The 22,098-nt window shown below is 40.2% G+C and overlaps 1 protein-coding gene across 3 annotated transcripts in view; it reads left to right on the top strand.

Annotated features, from left to right (window-relative positions):
- The window catches only part of Klhl32 (kelch like family member 32), a 217,847-nt gene that overhangs the window by 41,053 nt on the left and 154,696 nt on the right, over positions 1–22,098 (top strand). For all 3 annotated transcript variants that reach the window (XM_006979249.4, XM_042270937.2, XM_042270939.2), the window contains exon 3: positions 9,822–10,002. In XM_006979249.4, coding sequence (XP_006979311.1) covers positions 9,822–10,002 — 181 coding nt within the window. The remainder of the gene's footprint in view (positions 1–9,821; positions 10,003–22,098) is intronic.

The raw sequence follows: 22,098 nt of genomic DNA, 5'->3' as shown, positions 1-22,098 counted from the left end.
CAATGGATCTGCCTGGGAAGGGGAAATAGAAGAGATCCCCTGGGTGGAGTAGGGGCAGGTGGGCAGGGAACCTGAGGGATCGGGTGAGAGGTGGATGGAGGAAGAGAGTACTGTAAGAGATGACTAAAAAGGGGGCCTTTATCTAAACTGGCCACCCCCTGTGATCTGATTGGTGAATACCCCCACCCCCATTGTCATCAGAGAGCCTTTTTCTAGTGACTGATGGAGGCAGATTTAGAGATCCAAGGCAAAACATTGGGCCGAGCTTGGGGAGTCCTGGTAAAGAGAGAGAAGAGGGATTGTAGGAGCCAAAGGGGTCAGGAACATTGCAGGAAACCCCACAGAAACCACTAGTGAGGCTCATAGGAACTCACAGAGTCTGAACCAACAACCAGCGAGTCTGCATGGGACTGACCAGGCCTTCTGCATATGTGTGACAGTTGTGTAGCTTGGTCTGTTTGTGGGGAACTCCTGGCAATGGGAGCAGGGCTGTCCCTGGTGCTTTGGCTGGCTCTTGGGAACTGGGAACCTGTTCCTCACGCTGGATTACCTTACCCAGCTTGAATACAGGGGGAAGGTGCCTGGTCTTAGGGCAGCTTGATATGCCATGCTTTGCTGATGCCCATAGGAGGCCTGCCCCCTTCTGAATGAATACTGAAGGGGGTAGATTGAGAGTGGGGGGAAAGGGGGGGAGGAGTGAGAGGAGAGGAGGGAGAGAAGGTTGTGGTCCAGATGTAAAAGAAATAAATATATGACATTAAAAAAAGAGGAGAGGTAAATAAACATGGGGAACTAGGGTATGTTGTTCAAGGACTAGCATTATTTCTTATCATCATCAGAGATAGGAGTAGAATTGATGTTTAGAGGCCCTCAGAGCAAACAACAAAACTGTCTTAGTGTTTTAGGTAAGGTTTTTATTGCTGTGAAGAGACACCATGAGCAAGGCAACACTTACAAGGAAAACATTTAATTGGGGTGGCTCACTTACAGTTTCAGAGATTCAGTCCATTATCATCATGATGGGGAGCATGGCCATATGCAGGCAGACATGGTGCTGGAGCTGAGAATGCTACATCTTGCAGACAACAGGAAGCCAACTGACTGTCACACTGAGGGAAGCTTGAGCAAAAGAGACCCCAAAGCCCACCCCGACAGTGACACACTTCTTCCAATGAGGCCACGCCTCCTCATAGTGCCACTCCCCTTTGGGGCCATTTTCTTTCAAACCACCACATTCAGAATGCTGTTAATACCATGGCCAAAATGCCCTGTGTTACACCTGGTGTCTTGCCAGTACAGTATGTGAGGAATGTGGTGTTTACACGGTACCATCTCAGACAAAGAACTTGCTCCTTGATGCCAGAATCAGTGTGTGTTCTCAAAGGGGTTTCCTACCCCAAGTCAGCATTTATATTAACCAGTTACCATCCCATGGCCATATCTCCCACGGTGCAGTCATCTCCTTCCCTGCTCCCTCCCAGAGCCCTGTCCCCTCCTCTCACTCTTCCATCGTGCCATTTGGAACTGTTGCAACAAGACCATGAATTCCTCCACATCTTCCTCCTCAGCACAGAGACCACTGATGGAGGCCCTGCCCAGCTTCATGGCCGTTGGATCCTCAGCTTGCTTTGTTTGCTCCAGAGAGCTTTTCCTTCCACTCGGCCACATGTGGACACAGCCACAGCATGGACCTTCCTATCCCCAGCAGTCACTTCATTTCTGAAATCACCCTAGCAGCTGCTTTGCTCGTACTGTGAACTCGTTTCCTGGCTTGAAGGTTCGCCTATTTTACCAGGGCTGTCACTTGACCTCACTTCTACGTCTCATCTGCTAGCTTAGCTGCTTTCCACTTCTGCCAATGGTCTATTTCCTTTTCCTCAGTCCTCCTCCTCCTTTTCCTTATACTTTCACTGTTTATTTCGTTGAAAATAGCTTTTTTTTAATACAATGTATTCTGATTACATTTTCCTCTCCCCCAATTCCTCCAAGATCCACCCACCTCTCATTAGAAAACAAACGGGCATCTAAGGAACAATAATAATAATAAAGTAAAATAAAAACAAACCAGAATAGGACAAAACAATACAAACAAAAACAGAAGAAAAAGAGCCAGCACAAGAGCCATCTACACATATAGATGTAGACGCACAAATGTTTACACACACAGGAATCCCATAAAAACACAAAACCAGAAACCATAATATATACACAAAGGGTGTGTAATGTTAAAAAGAAAACATTTGAGACGAAAAACGTCCATAGAGGCCACTGAGTTCCTTTTGTGTTGGCCAACTATTGCTGGGCATGGATCCTGGCTGTAAGAATGGTTTGTTACCCAGTGAGACTCTGTTGGAGATAATTAATTTTTCATTTGCAGGTAGTTATGAACTGGAGATAGCTTTTGGATTAGGGATCAGGGCTGTGCCCCCTTCTCCTCTCGGCACTGGGACCCCATCTGGCACAGATACATGCAGGCCCTGTGCATGCTGCCTCAGTCTCTGTGAATTCACTTGTACGTTGGTCCTACTGTATTGAGGTGTGTAGAAGGCCTTGTTTCCTTGATGTCCTCCATGCCCTCCATAAAATCATTGAATTTCCTCTTCTGTGGGATTCTCTGAGCTCTGAGAGGAAGTATCTGATGGAGACATACCATTTAGGTGTGAGTGGTCCAAGGTCTCTCACTTTATGCACATTGTCTGGCTGTGAGTCTCTGTATTTGTTCCCATCTACTGCAGGAGGCGGCTTCTCTGAAGATGGCTTAGCAAAACATTGATCTATGAGTTAGCAGAATATTGTTGGGACTCATTTTATTGCTATGTTCCCTTCTTAACCAGTTCAAATTCTGTAACTTGTGCTCAACACTTAATGTCTTCTACTCTTAACTGGAGGGCCAGCGTCCAGCAGCCCAAGGTATGCAAAAAAACAAAAACAAAAACAAAAACAAAAACAAAAAACAAACACGAATGTGGTGAGGGCTAGACTTTTTTGAGTAGAAAATAAGGAAACACGCTTTCTGGTGGCAACTTTCTCTTTTACTTCATTTTGAAAAATCCTCTCTCTGAAAATCTCTGTCTCCACACAGCTACATACTGCTGTATATCTCTTTACATAATACCTCTCTCCTGCACAGCAATTTATCTTTACATACAGTTACATCTTTTTTCACACAGTTACATTTCTTTTTCACATATCTCTACATCTCTCTTTTATACAAATTTCTTCTCTCCACTCTGTTGTATTCCTTCACACACTACCACATCATTTACTCACTCACTCACTCACTCTGAACATGCATTTCTGCCCTACATACACATCTCTGTCTCTTCTTCTTACATCTCTCATACTTCTCTCCCGATACACTCAGATAACATCTTCCCACACTTCTCCCTCTACACATGCAGCTACATCCCTCTTTCAGCACACACATTCACCTCAACAGCCAAATTCTGGACAATTATAAGTTACATATACAGAGTTCGACCCTATCTCATAACACATGATAAGTCACACAGTTTCTCTCAGGCTAGGGAGGTTGCACTGATCAGCCAGTAACGCTTGGCCATGCACTTAGCTCTAAGTGGTCAAGGTTCCCAGACAGAAAGTGGCATTGAAATTCAGGACTTAAACAATTAACAGTTAGTTGCTTGAACCTTGAGATTAGGAGTACATGCAGAAAGTCAATTACTGCAGGGGTTATGTCTACCAAAGTTGTTTCATGCCTGACCTTGATTCAGCAGACATTTGGGAACTTGTCCTTGTGTATTCTCTGCAAAGGCAGCTGGTCTGTTTTGAATTTGTTGTGAAGTCTAAAATTAGCTGTCTTTGTGACTGAGAATACTATTACTTTCCTACATCAATTATGAAAAATATTCTAGTTATTTTTACTCATCAAAATTATGTAGCTTAAGCAGAAATCATCTTCCTGATCATCCACAGCTATATGTGTACCCAAACGATGGAATATATACATCAGATAAACATACAAGCAATGGGAAAAATACCCATGGCTATTTTGAGGGAAGAAATGTAGTGGCACATGAAAACTACAGACAGAAGCAACCAGTCATTCACAGTTAGTGACCCCATTGTCTTTGCCAAGTGGGGCTCCCCATCAGAGAGTTATTCATCCTGTAGGTCGAACCTGTTGAATACTAGTTGTCACCTGCTGTATATTCCCATGGCCTCTGGTAAAGCCATTGCTACCAGCAGCTTTCAGCATTCTTCCATTCTTGGTTTTTGGTTGTTTGGTTGTTTGGTGGTGGTAGTGGTGGTGGTGGTGGTGGTGGTAGTGGTAGTGGTGGTGGTGTGTGTGTGATTTGCTTAACAAAATCCTAATTTGATAAACTGAATAATCTATGTTATCCAGTGACAGTTCACAAAAATCTTTACATCGAAGAAGCCCAAAATTGTACAGAGTTTTACATGTTTTTCGTGTTCCTATTTCCTGCCACTTAAGAGGCAAACCAAGCCATGTCTTCCTTCTGTGCTTCAGATCTCTTTTTCCTTCTGAGCAATTTTTACTGGCTGTACCTCAAGTATGTTCTTGAGACAGCCATGCTCTGTTGGCCCCTCTGAGAACAAGAATCATAAGTTTCTCTTCTTAGCCAAGACTGCTATCTGAGCTCCAGAGCTATGAATCAAGACCACTTAAACTTCACATGTCCCAAGCTAAGTTCATCATTTTCTTCTTTTCCTGGTACCCTACTATTGGGATATCAAGTTTTATAAAGCAGAAAAATGAGCATGTTCATAAGAACCCCTATCTCATTCATATCTGTATCTAACCTATCACCTAAGCTCCTAACTGCCCCCCACCCTGAATAGCTTTCAAATTTGTTCACCTCTCTGAAACATAACTTGGTATTTCAGTCCAGCACTCAAATAGCCCTCAACTATTGCTGTGTGTCATGGATGTGCTCTCTGCTGACACAGGCCAAAAATTGCTGTTCTCTTTTCCTGCAGACATTTTCTCTTCTTTGCATGGTGTGGCAACTCATCCATCTTCAGTTTGCATCTTGGATATTTCTCATTGGGAAGGTGAAATTACTTAGTGCAGTGGTCCTCAACCTTTCACAAGTGTCACTTAAGACCATCGTAAAACATGGATATTTACATTACCATTCATAACAGTGGAAAAATTCCAATTATGAAGTAGCAACATTAATAACTTTATGGGTGGGTGTCACTACAGCATGAGGAACTGCATTAAAGGGTCGCAGCATTAGAAAGCTGGGAACCACTGTGTCACTGTACTGCTAGACTGAATGCTCTGCGATGGCTGCTATTGCATTCATTTATTTAGTATCTTATCTCCAGTATCTAGAATAATAAGGCTGATATATAATAATAAGGCTAAATATTTTTCATGTATATGAATGAGGGAAGGGTATAGAATATTCATTTATAATTAAGCTCCTTTCTTCATAGTCTTAATATTTCTTAATTGTTCTATCAGCTTTAATCTTTGCTTATTATTGTGGCTATTTTTATTTCTAGCATCCACTTTAGAAAATTTATTAAGCATTATATAAAAATAAGGAAAAAAATCCATTATGGGATTTATTTTAACGACCTGTTCATGTAAATAAATAGCATTCTTTTACTATTAATGTATAAGAATATTTTGACGCTGTTAAGTAGTAGATAATCATTAAAATAGAAATTCACAGAACTTTTAAATTTGAAATGTAAAGGTAAAGCTGTAGATTTGTTTTATTGCCTGAGTTCAGTTAAATGAATATATGAAAATAAGACCCTGGGGGCTTTCTGTGACCAACGTGTGAACTGAGTGCACCCAAAGTAGCCATTTGCACCAAAGCAGAGATTCAGAATGAGCCTGTTAGAAACGTGCTCTGCATTTTATGTATTAGTTTTTGTCATCAGTTCCAGAATGAAAGTTGCAGGCTCAAAGTCATGATTAGCCCTATTCCCTGAGACTGCATGCATGAATCTCTCCATTATTAGATGCTGGCATGTGACCAGTCTAGTGCTCACTCCCTGGCATTACTAAAAGTCAATCTGCTGCTGAGAGAGTCTGTGTCTCCCACTGTCATGCCAGGGACCTGGGTCAGCCCTGTGAGATGCAAGAATGGTGTACACCCTGGCGGCCTGATTGGAGTCACCTGGCACCCTTATAGCACTCCCGTGAACTGTGGATTTGTAAATGGAATCATAATAGGAAGCATATCGAGTTTAAAGTAGATACACTTTAAAAAAAGGAACAAAGAAACAGCTCTGGTTAATCTTAGTGATGTATTTAATATAAATTACTGTGTCACAAGTTATAATTTAAATATGTGCTCAATATAGAAGTATAAGATGTCTCAAGTCCTTTCTTTTCATATCATTTTTGGCATCAAATACTTACACTAACAGCACACCTCAGCTTGTACTAGCCTACATAGAGTGTTCAGCAGCCTGTTTTGACAGTGCAGCTCTTGGGCCCCCAGAGAAAAGGGTACCGGTGTTGCACTGGCCAGAGCCAGAGCACTTTCCATACTAGCTGTGAATTTTAAGGGGTGCCATTTCTTTCATGGAAGAATCTCTCCAATTTTAAGAACTTTCTCAAATCTGTATTCCCCTTGAGAAATGCAGAGCCTTCTTCATCACACATTTTCCCAGGCCTTTGTAAAGTTTTTGAAACAGTTTTTCCTTTTCTCGTTTGTTTTCCGGTAGTGAAAGGACATTGCTCTGACCTGGGAGGTGAGTTTGCTGATGTGACATTTGTTCTAAGGGCAGGGCGAGCTAGAGACAAGTCTCCGTCTGCTCCCCACCTTAATTCCAGCGTGGTGCACTGCAGCTTATGATTCATGTTGCTCCCAGTGTACGATCACTAACCAAGTGTAGTCAGCCTGGTCTCTTCTGTGCTGTGGGCAGCTGTGACGTCACACTCACAGAGGCCAAGTCTTCTGCAGCTTTGTATCACAGAGATGAGTGGGAAGCTACTTGGAGAATACAATGATGACTTGTTGGTACTTGTTGATTAGTGGGCCTTCATTTCTTGCCAAATCTCAGAGTATTTATTTCTGGTTTTTAAGAACTCATAACATATTGGTTCTAAAATATTTAGGGTCTGCTGCCAAGTGTTGTCTTAAATATCAGCTTCTGGCGTTTCTCAAGCCTGACTGTTTCAAGCTGAGCTATTGAGTCTGTAGAGCCAAGGAGTCATGACTATTGTTTTCAAGCTCAGCCCTCCAGTCTCTGCCAAACTGCGATCCACAGTTGCTCTTTCCCTGCCAAGACTTATTCCCTTTTAACAGATATCTAAGTGCAAATACCTATTAGGGCTTAATAATGACGTGGACTTTGTGCTAGATTTGCAAGTAAGGAAATATTTTAAGGCAATTATTTTAATATATTCTTGCTCTCCCACTACAAATGCAATATCAAAATACATTTATGGTGACATAAGAGAGGAGAAAGGAAATTATGAAAGTTTTAAATATAGTTTCTAAAATTATAACACTAAAAATCCATTTTCTGTTTCAAAATTTTGGTCCTAGTACATAAGAAAATGGTTTTGAAGCATGATTACATAGTTTTATGACTATTGTATGCCCTTGTGTTTTCATACATTACAAGGTTGATTTTGAGATTAATTGTATATGATATAAAATTAATAGAGGATTTTGAAATTTTTGTCACCTTGGGCATAATTTTTAGAGACTCTTCTTACAGATTATCTCTTTTTTTAAGCAGGAAAAATCATTGTGTCCTTAATGTTAGGTATTTAAAATTCATAATCTTGGAATTTTAGTATTCTTATCTGTAAAATAGATGTACCAATAGTACCTTATCCTAGGGTTACTAGGAAGATTAAATTGTTAATTTGTTAATTATTAAATTATATATATATATATATAAAATTGTTAATAATTATAAATCATGCAGGATAATTGGCTGAATACTGTAAGCAATACAGGTTTGCTAGCAATAAGAACATCATCATTTTAGGAAAGGTTTTTCAGGCTGTCCTAAAGTTCTGCTCTGCTGAGACTGTATTTCTGTTTCTTTTCCCCATTTCTTTTTCTTAATGGTGTTAATTAATCTCCATTCTAGGCTTTCTATAGAAATTTCCATTAAAAAAACTATTTATGTTTCTGAATGTAACTTCTAGTTACTGGTTTTGAAAGCCTGCCTATCTCAGGAGCCACACATGAATATTCAACGACTGTGAGCATTTCAGACTCATCTGCCATGTCTACTGAAAATAGTCCTCCCACCTTCCCACAAGAGCTTCCTATAGCTCTACTTTCTGTCAAGTTATTTTCTTTCCATAGTTCTTACATTCCTGATGCTCCCTAGTGGGAAATGTTCCCTAAAGCGTACTGACTACACTGGTTTTTCACTGGAAGAAGTGGATTAATTTTAAGGTAGAGATTTGTGTTTAACTACACTTTATCAGTCTATTGGTACAAGTAAGGTAGATCCTATCCAATAAACCAACAGTATGGGCAAGGCTGGTAGCAATGCTGTTTCCTCTGGATAACACTTCGTAGATGTAACCAACCGTCTTATTAAATAAGAAACACAGAACCAATGCAAAGAAGAAAGCCAAGAGATCAGAGCTAAGAGCCTTACCGCCTGCTGCAGCTAGCCTCTTGTCATGGTGGCGGCTGGCAGTGACTCCTTCCGCCTTCCTCTTCTTTTTTTTCTCCTCTCTGTTAGTCCCTCCTATACTTCCTGCCTAGCCACTGGCCAACCAGTGTTTTATTTATTGACCCATCAGAGCAACAGATTTGACATACAGATCATCCCACAGCAACACTTTTTCACTTTTGAACTGGACATGGAATTGTCAGGTAGGGAGAGATCATGTTCAGATGTCCTTGGGTATTTTTCACTAAGCTTTCAAAAGAGTTTACTGTGTGGAAACAGGGCTTGTCATCCTCTGGGAGTAACTCACCAGTCAGAGCCCAGTACCTGTTCTGAGATTTTAGAGTAATGTGGAGAGATTTTTGATGATCTAAGCTTTTAACTTTTAATTTTCTTTTTCATTTACAAAGGACACTTTTTTTTTAATTGAGATAGGTCTCATGTACCTCAAGTTGGCCTCTAACTTATTATGTAGCCAAATATGGCCTTGATCTTCAAGTCCTCCTGCCTCAGGGCTTTCTGAGTACTAGGATTGTAGGTTTATGCCCCATTTATTACAACTTAATTTCTTTCAACATTCTTTGTGTGGTGTATCATTCCCCAAATTTCACGGGCAGCTGTGGTTTTACTGCCTTGGATTTGGGATGGTCATGTATAGCTCTTTTGTTCCCAACCACCATTTGCTCAGTTTTTTTCTATTTGGGGGGCTATTGTATCCTAGGGAGACACCTTAGATAAGTCTGAAGCTGAACCTGGAGAAGAGTGGAGTTAGAGAGGGAGTGACAGAGTCGGAAGAGACTCCCTGTCTCCTTTGCATGACACACACACACACACACACACACACACACACACACACATCGGGATGAGGGGTTATGCTCAGCTGCACATGTACACATGGCAAATTTTGCATGTATACACACTGAGGAAATGGGGGATTAGAAGCAGACTCATAGGTCCACAGACTCAGGTAGACACTCACATAAAGTTAAGCCCCAGAAACAGGCATGCTAACAAGAGAAGGAGGCCCGAGAACAGGGCAAAGAAAAGAAAAAAGTCAGAGAAAAGAAAAACAGACAAGAGCAGAGGGCAAGACTGAGAACAGGAAGGTCAGACTCTTAGGACACTGGAATCCAAGTGCCCTCCTCAAGGTTGGAAGGGTGAGAAAGCCCCTGGGAAGCAGAGCTGGTGAAAGGATTGAAACAGGGCTTCCTTGCTCTCCTTTGTAGTATTCAAGAAATGCTGACGGGCCAGAGGCTGTGCCACTCAGAATCGCACAATGACACTGTCCTCGCAGCACTGAACCAGCAAAGAAGTGATGGCATTCTCTGCGATGTGACCCTGATTGCCGAGGAGCAGAAATTCCATGCTCACAAGGCAGTCCTAGCGGCCTGCAGTGACTACTTCCGGGTAAGTAATGGTGGATGTGTTTGTTGCAGGATGTCAATACACAGGGGACAGCAGTGTTTCCTGACCTTTCCTGGGCCCTGAGCCAACTACATGGTTGTCTGCAGAGGTGTAAGTGTTGAGAAGCTGTTTCTTTCTGGACAGACTTATGTCCGGGGCCGCTTGGAACTGGCCTGGGTGCCTGCAGTGGGAAGCAGATCTCCCCTTTGCATCTGACTAATGCATTTGGCATTTTGCAATCACTGAATGGTGTGATGGTGACATGTGTGGCGTATGAAGATATGGTTCTTTTTTTGTTAGAACTTGGAATTTGATCTCCAGTTGTGAGTGATGTGCGGTGATACTACTTGAGTGGGTGAGGTCTTCTGTATCTATATTTCATTTAGTCTTCACATAAACAGCTTGTACAAATGCATGTACATGCTCTTAAAGATGGTCATTTTTACATAAAAGGAAACTGAATCTCAGAGACTAAGTAATTAGAATGCAGAATGTAAATAAATAATAAACATGGTTCTTAACTCACGTATCTGGAAGTGAAATCCATGTCTGACTTTTGTTTTTTAATTTTAGAAACTTACTATTTTGGGGCTGAGGAGATATCTCAGTGATTAAAGTGCAGCCATACAAGAATGAGTACTGGATGGAATTCAGATCCCGGAAACCCATACAACTGCTGAATAGTGGCCTGCCTGTAATTCCAGCCTTAGAAGGCAGAGTCAAAAGATCCCAGCGCAAGCTGGTTAGTGAGACTAGTCATTTCTAGCAGCTCTGATGTGATTAACAGACCTTACCTAAGTGAATAAAGTGCAAGAGAGGTTGAAGAAGATTCCACTGAGAAAGATCATGGCTGGTTCTATGACTTGGCTATTGTGACTAGTGCAGCAATATGTGTAGGTATCTCTGTGGTATGTTTACTTAGGGCATATGTCCAGAAGTTGTATAGCTGACTCATATCCTGTTTCTTTTTTTTTTTTTTTGGTTTTTCGAGACAGGGTTTCTCTGTGTAGCTTTGCGCCTTTTCCTGGAGCTCACTTGGTAGCCCAGGCTGGCCTCGAACTCACAAAGATCCGCCTGGTTCTGCCTCCCGAGTGCTGGGATTAAAGGCGTGCGCCACCACCGCCCGGCTTCATATCCTGTTTCTACATTTTTGAGGAGCACCGTGCTGATTGTCACAGTGGGTAACCTAATTTGCAGACCCACCAGCACTATGTAAGGATTGCCTTTCTCCCACATCATCCCTAGCTATTGTTTTTAGTTTAGACAGAGTCTCTTTATGTGGTCCTGACTGTCCTGGAATTCACTATGTACACCAGGCTGGTCTTGAACTCACAGAGATCCTGTCTCCTGAGTGCTGGGGATTAAAGGCATTCACCACTAACTCCCACCCTTATTTGATTTCTTAATGACTGAGATGAGATGAAATCTCAAAGTGATTTTAATTTGCATGAGCATTTCTATATTGATTGGCCATTTTGTAACTCCTCTTTTGAAAATGAACTATTCATTTCATTTGCCCATTTATCTAGTGTGTTTTTCATATTTTTGAATCATATATATATATATATTCTAGATATCAACTTTCTGTCAGATGCATAGCTAGCAAAGATTTTCTCTCGATCTGTAGGCTTTTTCACCGAGCTTTTTCCTTTGCTATACAGAAGCTTTGTGATTGCATGAAATCTTATTTTCTTGGTAATTTTCTGAGCAATTGGTGTCCTTTTCAGAGATGTGGTAACTGTGTCATAGAGTGTTTCCTCTGTTTTCTTCTGTCTCAGTTTCAGGCCTTTGGGTCTTTGGGTTGAGTCTTGCACAGGGTGAGGGATAGGCATACACTTTCATTCTTCCATATAAGGACATGCAATTCTCCTGGAATCATTTACTGAAGAGCTATCTTCTGCAGCGTCTACTTAGGCAATTTTGTCAAAAGCCAGGTAGCTGTAGCTGTGTGCGTTTGCTGATGGGAACTTCTTCATGTTAAGAGTCAACTTGACAGACTCTAGAATCCCCTGGGGGTAGGTCTCTGGACATGCCTATGGGGAAGAGCCACCTTAATTGTGAGAAGGACTATTTCTTGTATAAGATGGAGACAGCAAGCTGAGCACTAGAGTAGCATTCAGTGCTCTCTCCTTCAGATAGTGACCAATTGCATCAAGCTTCTGCTGCTCCGAGCTACCCACCATGATACACTGTCCCATGAACAGGGAGATAATAGACCTCTTTTCTTGTAAGTTTCCTTTATATGAATATTTTATGAGGGCAATAGGAAGAGAAGCCAAGTCCTCTCTGTTCTATTCCACTGATCTGCGTGTTTGTTTTTGAGGCAATGTCATGCTTTTTTTGTTACAATAGTTTCCCAGTGTACTTTAATCGGGGCTTCTGCTACCTCTGCTACTTCTAGTATTGTTCTTTTTGCTCAAGAGCGTTGGCTGTCTGGGGTCATTTGTGCTCTGTCTGACCTCCGGTATGTTTTTATCCATTTCTGTAAAAATGTCATTGGCATTCTAATGGAGATTTTGTTGACTCTGTAGATCACATTTAACAATATTGCTATTTTTGTAATATTAATCCTGCTAATCCATGAGCATTAGTGATCATTCCACCTTTATTTTCTTTCAAATTTAGAATTCTTTTTTATTCTTCTTTCATATATTACATCCTGGCCACAGTTTTCCTTCCCTCCACTCCTCCTAGTACCCCCATGTTCCCTTTTCCCCAATCCAGCCCTCCCTTCAGGAAAAGAGCAGGCCTCCCAGGGTTATCAACTAAACATGGCATAACAAGTTGAAACAAAACTAGGCATTAACCCTCATATCAAGGCTGGATGTGGCAACCCAATAGGAGGAAATGTGTTCTAAAAGCAGGCAAAATAGTCAGAGACAGCCCCTGCTCCCACTGTTAGGAACCCTGCAAAAACCCCATGCTAAACAACCACAACTTATATGCAGAGGAGCTAGTACAGACCCATGCAAGCTCTGTGATCGCCACCTCAGTCTCTGTGAGCCCCTGTGAGCCCTGCTTAGCTGATTCTGTGGGCTGTGTTCTCCTGACCACCTTTTCCTCTTATTCTTCAATTTCTTTCTTCAGTGCTTAAAATTTTTTCACTGTAGGGAATCTCTCAGTTCCTTGGTTAGGTTTATTCCTAGGTTATTTATTTATTTATAAAGCACTTGTGAGTGGAGATGCTTTCCTGGTTTCTCAGCTGCATGTTAGTTATTGACATATAGAAAAGCTACTGATTTTTGTACCCCATTAATTTTCTGAAAGAATTCATCAGCTCTAAGAATTTTCTAGTAGAGCTTCAGGTTCCTTATTTACGGACAGTTATTGTCTACTAAATAGAGATAATTTCACTTTTGCCTTTCCATTTATATTCTTCCCCTATTATTTATTTATTTATCTATTTATTTATTCATTCATTCATTCATTCAGCTGTTTGTTTATTCATTTAGCTAAGACTTCAAGGACTGTATTGAGGAAAAATGTGAAAAGAGTGGACATCAATGTCTCATTCTTGATTTTACTGGAAATGCGTTGACTTGTTTAACATTGTTTAGTGTGAGGTTGGTTATAGAGGGTTTTTTGTGTATGTAACATTTACTATATTACTAGATGTTTATTCTATTGCTAGTTCCTTTAAGACTTTCATTGCCAAGAGATATTTATCAGGGGACTCTTTCAAAGGCCTTTTCTGTATCTATTATGATGATCATGTGATTTCTGTCCTCAAGTGTACTTATGTGCTGCATTTCACTTACTGATTTTCATGTTAAATTATCCTTGCATGGAGTTAAGTCCACTGATCAGGGCGAATGCTGTTTTTGATGTGTAATTGAATTTGATTTACAAATATCTTGTTGAGAATTTATGCATCTGTGTTCATTGAGGATATTGCTCTATAATTTTCTTTTTACTTTTCTCTTTTCCCCCATTTCCTTTTCCAGTTTTGGTGTGTGTATAAAACTAGTATGAAAATGAATTTGTCAGTATTAATTCCTTTGTGTTTCATAGAACAGTTTGAGAAACATTGGTAGGCTTTAGCTGGGCATCCATCTGGGCTTGAGTTTTTTTGTTTTGTTTTATTTTGTTTTTGTTTTTTTCGTTTTGTTTTTTAGCTGAGAGATGTTTACTAGTTCTTTAGTCTTGGTGCTGGTTATTATTTTGTCAGTTTGACACAAACTAGAGTCACCTGGGGAACGGAAACCTCAACTGAGAAATTGTTTCTATCAGAGTGGCCTGAACACACCTGTGAGGGCATTTTCTTGATTAATGATTGCTGTGGGATGGCTCACTCCATTGAGAGTAGTGTCAATCCCTGGGATGTATAAACAAGTTGAGCAGACCATAGTGAGTGTTCCTCTGTCGTTCCTGCCTCATGGTCTGGCCTTTGCATCCCTCAGTGATGGTCTGTATCTTGTAAACCTAATAATTCCTTTCATCCCCCAAGTTAGTTTTGATCACTAGTTTATCACAGAAATAAAAGAGTAACCAGGGTAATTTTATTGTTTATTACAGATCTTAAGTTATTAATATCCTCTTGGCCTAATTTTGGTAGGCTGTATGTGTCTAGAAATTTTTTCATTTCCTCTAGATTTTATAATATTTTAAAATATAACTTTTCAAAGTATGAATTAATAATCTTTTAAATTTCACTGTATCTGGTGATGCCTTCTCTGTCATCTCTAATTTTATTAATTTGGACCATTTAGTTATGTGTTAGTTTGGCTAAGGATTTGCCAATTGTTTGTATATTTGAAGAGTCAATTCTGTTTTATTGATACTTTTAAAATAAATGTGTGTGTGTGTGTGTGTGTGTGTGTGTGTGTGTGTGTGTGCCCATGCACCTGTGGGTGCTGGCAGAGGTAAGAAAAAGTATCAGATCTCCTGGAGCTTGAGTTGCAGGTGGTTGTGACCTGCCTGCTAGGAGTGCTGGGGAACCAGAGTTCTCTGCAAGAAGAGTATTCATATGCTCTTAATCACTGACCCATCTCTTCAAGCCCACCATCAATTCTTTGTATAGCTTCTTTTTTTCCATTTCATTAACTTCTACATTCATCTTTATTATTTCTTTTGTTTACTGATTTGGAGTTTAGCCTATTCTTATATCCTGTGGTATATCATTAAGTAATTTACTGATAGTTCTCTAATCTTTTAATGAAAGCCCTTATAGATACAAACTTCTCCCTTAGAGCTGTTTAAATTGTACCCCACAGGTTTGAGTGTGTTGTATTTTTGTTTTCTTTTTGCTCCTCTGTTCTGCTCTGCAGATTTGACTATTTTTGCTTTGCTATTATAACTCGTGCTTCCTCACACTAACCACCCTCTTAGGGGCCTACATTCCTACTGTCCCCAGTTTAACCCCCAGAGATCACAACAGCCTTGCAGGGGTGGCATTCCCATCTTCCTGAGTCTCCTAATTTTATCCATGTCTGATTCTTAACCAATATTCTCTTTAACTTCTTATATGAGTAACAAAAACAAAATCTGAACAATTATTACCTGAAGATGAGATTAACTTCTGACTATACATTTTTTAAGTTAATTTAAAAATAATTATTTTTATTTTATGTGTATTAGTGTATTGCCTGTAAAGCTTACTGTGTGTATGCCTGGAAAGCCAGAAGAGGGGGCTGGACTCTCTGGACCTTGAGTTCAGTGGCCATGTGGGTGCTTGCAAGCTTGGTTCCTCTGCAAGGGCAGTTGAACCGCCTCTCTAGACCCTTATTTCAGCTTGTCTTGCTTTCTTTTAGGAGTTACTTGTTGATTAATGACTGTCTTGGACACTGTTCCATTTCTGTGAAGAGACACCATGACCATGGTAACTCATGAAAGGAAGCATTTAATTGGGGACTTGCTTACAGTTTCAGTGGTTCAGTACATCATCAGAAGCATGGCCACAGGCATGGCAGGCATGTTGTGCTAGAGCAGTAGCTGAGAGCTACCTTCTGCTCCATAGGCAGAGACAGAGGGACACTGGGCCTGGCGCAGGCTTTTGAAACCTCAAGTCCCACCCCAGTGGCACCCTTCCTCCAACAAGGCCACACTTCCTGTTCTTCTCAAATTGTGTTACTCCCTGTTGACTAAGTATTCACATACATGAGCCTGTGGGGGTCATTCTTATTCAAATCACCACAATGACAAAGTCATATTTTTGAGTTATAAAATTAGTGTATACTGATCTTCCATTGGCCAAGAGGATCCCATGGCCACTCCCAGAATCGGTATAAGAGAGAATTGATGACTCATAGCAGTAACTATGATGTAAAGCAAAAAAATCATTTTACAGAAGTAGTCTTCCCCAGGGATGAGCATATCAATTGATTATCTAAGTACGAAATGGTCAACTCTGAAAACATAGATACTAGTAACATTTTATAGACTGAGCAGGTTGTGTTATGAATATAAATGTATGCATATAGCAACAATTAATTTAAAAGAGGCCATGAATTTGAAAGAGAGCAAAGAGAGTATATGGGAGGATTTGAAGGGAAGAAAAGGAAATGAAAAAAAAATGTTGTAATTATAATCTCAACAAAATAAAAGAAGTAATATAAAAAATTCCTTTTCAAAAATCTTTAAATAATACAGAAATCAACAGAGGTCTCCAGGCCAGCTGATGATTGGTTTAGATATTTCTAATAATCCTGTTTTTCCCATATAAGATATAGTATCAATTACACTCAGTTGCCAGCTAACAGTGATATAGAGTTGTTTAAGGCAGGCTGGGGAGATGGCTCTGTGGATAAAGTACTTTCCATATAATCAGGAAGACTTGAGGACCAGAGTTTGGATCCACAACACCAGTGTAAAAGCCAGGTGGGTAACAGCCCCCGTAATCCTAGTACAGGGCAGGCTGAGACAAGGAATCCCCTGACTACCTCCCACCCCACTAGAAGAGAAATTCTTTCCTCCAGGTTTGTAGGCAAACCTTCCTTTTGCTCCAGACTGTGATATTTCCAAGGCTGGTTACTATGGAAGCACCCCTGAAGGAGATTTAGATAAAGGATGGTCATTCTTTGTCCTGGTCAATTTTTTTTTTTTTTTTTTTTTGTCAACTTGACAAAAGCTAGACTCATTTGGGAAGTGAAACCTCAATTGAGAAAATGCCATCATCAGATTGCCTGTAGGCACATCTATAGGACATTTTCTTGATTAATTGTAGATGTGGTAAGGTTGAGTCTATTGGTGGTTGTGCCACCCCTGGGCAGATGGTTTTGGGTGGAATATGAAAGCAGGCTGAGCAAGCCATGGGAAGCAAGTCAGTATGCAGTGTTCCTTCATACCCGTGCTTCAGTTCCTGCCCTCAGTTCCTGCCCTGGCTTCTCTCAGTGATGGACTATAAACTAAACTTCCTTCTTCCAAGTTGGATTTGGTCACATTTGTTGTTGTTGTTGTTTTGTTTGTTTTTTCACAGCAATAGAGAACAAACGAACATTGTTTCATTCAGAGTATATACAGAATTTTAGGGACTCATAAAGAACTGCCTTGCACAACTACTTACCCTAAATTAGAATTGTTTGTTTGCTCTTGTATCTTACGTTGTACATTGGAATAGCTAGATACAGTGGCTTGCTGTTCTTGTTAACTTCTTTTTCTCTTACAACAATATAATGTTGTCTCATACTTTTTAAGTGTTCAGTAAATTGTTTATTAAATGAATGAAGAAATGTTCCCCAATTTTCATGTATTATTCAATTCTTAAGATCCTAAATACTAAATGTATATATATATACTATGTTTTATTCATGCATTTTTCCTTCTGATAGAATTCTATGAAGTTAAGTAAATACTTTGAAATAAACTAGACGTTATGCTCTACTCTCTTGTATCTAGTATGTGATTCTGAAACTAAAATACTTCTTGTTCTGATTCAAAAAATATGAGACTACAGGAGTCAGCAGGCACACACTTTGGTGTAAATGGTTCCTTGATGTGGGCCTGAGAGTTAACAACAGATTTCCTTGATTGAAACATGAATAACGAATGTCCAGTTGAGCACAAAGTGCTTTGACTTCCTATAATCATTAACATTTTAAAAGGAAGTATAAAAACATTATTGAGTCAAGAAAGAATGACTTTTAAAAGAAATTTAAAAATTAGGTTTCATTTCAGTGGTGTAGGCACAGCATGGTATTTGTCAAATATCTAACTAAATTACAGAGGAATTCTTCTAGAAGAGGGCAAAGCAGCAATGGGAAGATGAAATGGATGAGCTGAGGAGACTAAGTTCTGTCTGCAGTACAGACTGTACAAGTTGTTTTCCACAGTGCTTAGGAAATAGAAGGTTCTACTTCATTTAATTGTTGCTGGGTTCCTCCTCTTCACCCACTGTGCTATGAATAAACATGGGCAGATCATTTTCCTTCTGTGGGTCTGTGTTTTTCATCAGTCAGCTGATGACCTCAAGCACAGCTCTCAGGATGGCTTGGTGCAGAGATTCAGTGACATGGAGAAAACACAGCGTGTGGGATCTCACACTCAGCACAGTTTCAGTTAACATTAGCTATTTCGCTTCTTGGATTGGCTAGTGGTGCCTGGCCATGCTAAACCTGCATGTTCATGCAAAGAAGGGTCAGCTCTTTTAGGGGATATAGGGCTCAGGTGCTTGCAGGCTCACTCACTTTTGATGGTCAGAATAGCTTGGTTTCATCCTTTTCCATCTTTGCATTTTCTGAATCTGAAACCCCCTTCCTCGCTGTATAGAAAACTTCAGTAGCCATCTGACTTTTCTCCATCTCTGGCTATCCCTTTCCAAACCTTTGTGCAGAACTGTGCAGTGAATGGGCATTCCCCACTCGAGTGCTAGGGTCAGCCTTCACACACTCTGTACCATCCGCAGCCCCTCCCTTCTCCCATCTGTTCATTCAGGGCTGTCATAGCACTGTTCTCCAAGCATATTCTGTTTCACCTCATGGCTTTGCACTTCTCAGCATTGGACCTTAGCCCCTTGCCTCTCAATACTCCTTTTCCAAGATTTATAACAACTAACATGGGTGATGTCTCTCCTGAAGCTGAAGCTCTTTTACTCTCCTCTGCCAGGTTACTAAATGCATAAAGTCTCCCATTCCTCAAAAGAAAATTTAAAATTTAGCTTGTTTCCTTCAAGGAATTGAAGATTATATACATCTTGGAGAAGGACTGTGACCAGTCAATATAGTGAAGTCCATAGAGGTATTGTTGAATATGACTGAGTTGGGAAATACTGAATCAGAGATAACAAGAGAAGTCATTCAGAGGCCTTGTGATCCTGTAAGTGTGCGTGCATGTGTATATCCCTGCGTGTGTGCATGCGTGCGTGTGTGCGTGTGTGTGTGTGTGTGTGTGTGTGTGTGTGTGTGTGTGCATAGATGCATGCATGTATGCATGATGTATGGAATGGGTGAGCATAAGGCAGCTGTTAATCCCCACCCCCTCCGAAGTCCCTTGGACCCAGAGAGCTCACAGGTCAGATCATGAGATCCTGTGTGGGCAATCCCGGGTAATAGGCCACTCTGTGGGTTATGGAATATCTGTTGGTTCTGGATACTGTTTAAATTTGCTATCTTTATCTTAATATTCATATCTTAAAATCTATATCTTAAATATTCATATTCACAGACACCTATACTTTCTGGCCAAGTGTAGGGCGTTTACCTACCAACCCCACAGCTCCCCAGAGTTTTCTTGAGTGCAAGCAGCAGGAAATATTAGATAGAAGGACTTATTGCGGAGAATCATGTGGAGATAAACAGATAGAAAATAAAGGATAGCCTCGAGAGGTCCTGGAACCTTTTCTAACGGCCCTGACTGTCTCTGCCCCAGGATTTTTATAGAGATGCCAAGGGGCAGAGCAAATGACCTCCTCCCCCAGCACAGCCAAGTACAGACCATCTCAGACACCTGCACTCAGGCCCATGGTCCTAATCATCCTCTATGCAGACCTGCTGGGTAAAGCCACGAGGAACCTGAGAACGGGCTCCCACAGCCAAGAAGGCAGATGTCTTGACTTCCTAACATAACTCCATGTATGTGTTCGTAAAATTATTCAAATACGATATTTTAGAAAGTTAAATATTTGAACATCTTTTTTTTACATTTGAGTCTGAATATACTGTATAATTTTCACATTTGAGAGAAGAGCAAAAACCTATGACACTGGAAAAAGGATCTTTGTTCCACGTGTTTTTGTAATCATATTCCCCATTCATTATTGGAGTAAATGGCACAAATGATTACTAAATGAGAATAAAATGCATGATTAGAATATTTCAATTCATTAAACACTTGTCATAAGCCTCTTATTTTCTAGACAGTGAATTCATAGTCTGGTGGAAGACACAGACAGGTGGACAGATAACTGTAATATAATATAGTCAATATCAGGGTTTCAGGGGCTTGGATTTGCATTTGTTTTATCTCATGTTCCTTCAGGTATTCCCAGTCAGTTGCATCAATAATAAATTTGACTGCCATGGGTGAGCATTTACTGTGCTCCACACACATATACTCAAAGATTTATGTAGATCAATGTATTTCATTGATATGTTGTCTGTATTGGTGGGTACTAATATCCTGTTCATTCAGAAATAAAGAAAGAGGTGTTCAAATGTCAGTAATGCCTACTAGGAGCTTAAAGAGTGGCTGAGATGATGGTTATCTGAACTTGGGGAGGAGCATATGACTAGAGAGGTAAAAATCTCTCTAAAGCATGGTTAGGAGAAGGTGAACTCAACAGGCCCTTACTTATGGTGGGGAAGGGGAGGATAAACTTAGAGTAAGATGGAAGGCCTGATGCTTGAGTACCTGAATAGTAGGAATAATGGAAGTTCATGCCATCCACAGACCTGAGCTATGGAGGAAACTGGGAAAAGAATGACCATGATCATTTTTAAAGGAAGCTGTGCCATTGGAAGAGCAACAGAGGAAGGCTTTTTGTATAAAGATGTTTCTTTAAGTCTTCTGCTAGCGGTGGAGCCAAGGTTATATTCTCTACTGTAATGTTTGCATCCCCAGAACCCACTGCAGTGCCAAAGTCATCATAGGTCCTACATCTTCATTTTCCCTGTTACAATCTAATCCAAACAGTTCCTAGCTGCGTTGAGCCTGTGGGCACTCACCAATATCCTCCTAAGAACTTCCTTCCACGCAGATATATGTATTTATATCTATATGTGCAAATAGATTTACATAAACAATTATGTGTATGTATATGCATTTAGACATGCAGTCTATTTCATATATTCATTTGTCTTACCTCCTAAGACAGGGTCCATTGAAGACTTGATGCTAATAGTACCACTCACAGAAGCAGGGAATGGTCATTACAGAATCTGTACTGCTTGCTATTCAGTCATCGCAAATAATGTGCAGACAGATAATGTTTACTATACTAAGGATAAAAGAAAATATAGCCATAGGCAGTTATTTTGCATCCAGCCCCCAAACTGGATGCCTTCCGTCCTTATCCCTGGTCTATTCCTCTAACTCCATCAATTCTGTGAATTTTCAATGCACTTGTAGTGCATTACCTTTTAGTTTAAAAATAAAATTAGTAAGAATAAATGGACTTATAAACTGTCAGATGCTACATGAACATTAAATATCAGTCAAATCATCTGTTTTTGCTCTTCATTCAGTCAACCACACCACAGCTTTCTTAGGGCCACATTTTGAGCAGTAACTGGAGTTGGTGGTATAATATCTAGTTGCTCATTTGTGCTCCACAAATATCCCACGTTATGATTAGGACAGGTTTGAAAAGGTAAATTTTAACTGAGTATAACTTACTTCTTGGATCTTCCTTTTAGAAAAAAACAAAATAAGAAAGACAATAGTAAAAGAACCCAGTCCTGTTTCAACTACTTTGTGAATATATAAGTATCTCCTGTTGTTTTAAATAGCAAAGCATTAGTCTGTAGCTATTTAACTGTACATAAATGTCACTGAAATTAAATCTTAAACACTCAGTGTTTTACATAGTCATTTCTTCAGTAGCCTGCTCTATGATTCATTATTTTGCTGGAGGCCAAACAAGCACTCCTGAATCTCGTGTTTATGGAGCTTATGTGCTTATTCTGTGTTTATTCTTTCATTTCTCTGAAAATTGGCTTCATGTATTGA

This window comes from Peromyscus maniculatus, chromosome 2, assembly GCF_049852395.1.
Source record: "Peromyscus maniculatus bairdii isolate BWxNUB_F1_BW_parent chromosome 2, HU_Pman_BW_mat_3.1, whole genome shotgun sequence".
In the NCBI taxonomy this organism is placed as follows: Eukaryota; Metazoa; Chordata; class Mammalia; order Rodentia; family Cricetidae; genus Peromyscus; species Peromyscus maniculatus.
This window is presented reverse-complemented; position numbering and strand designations above follow the sequence as displayed.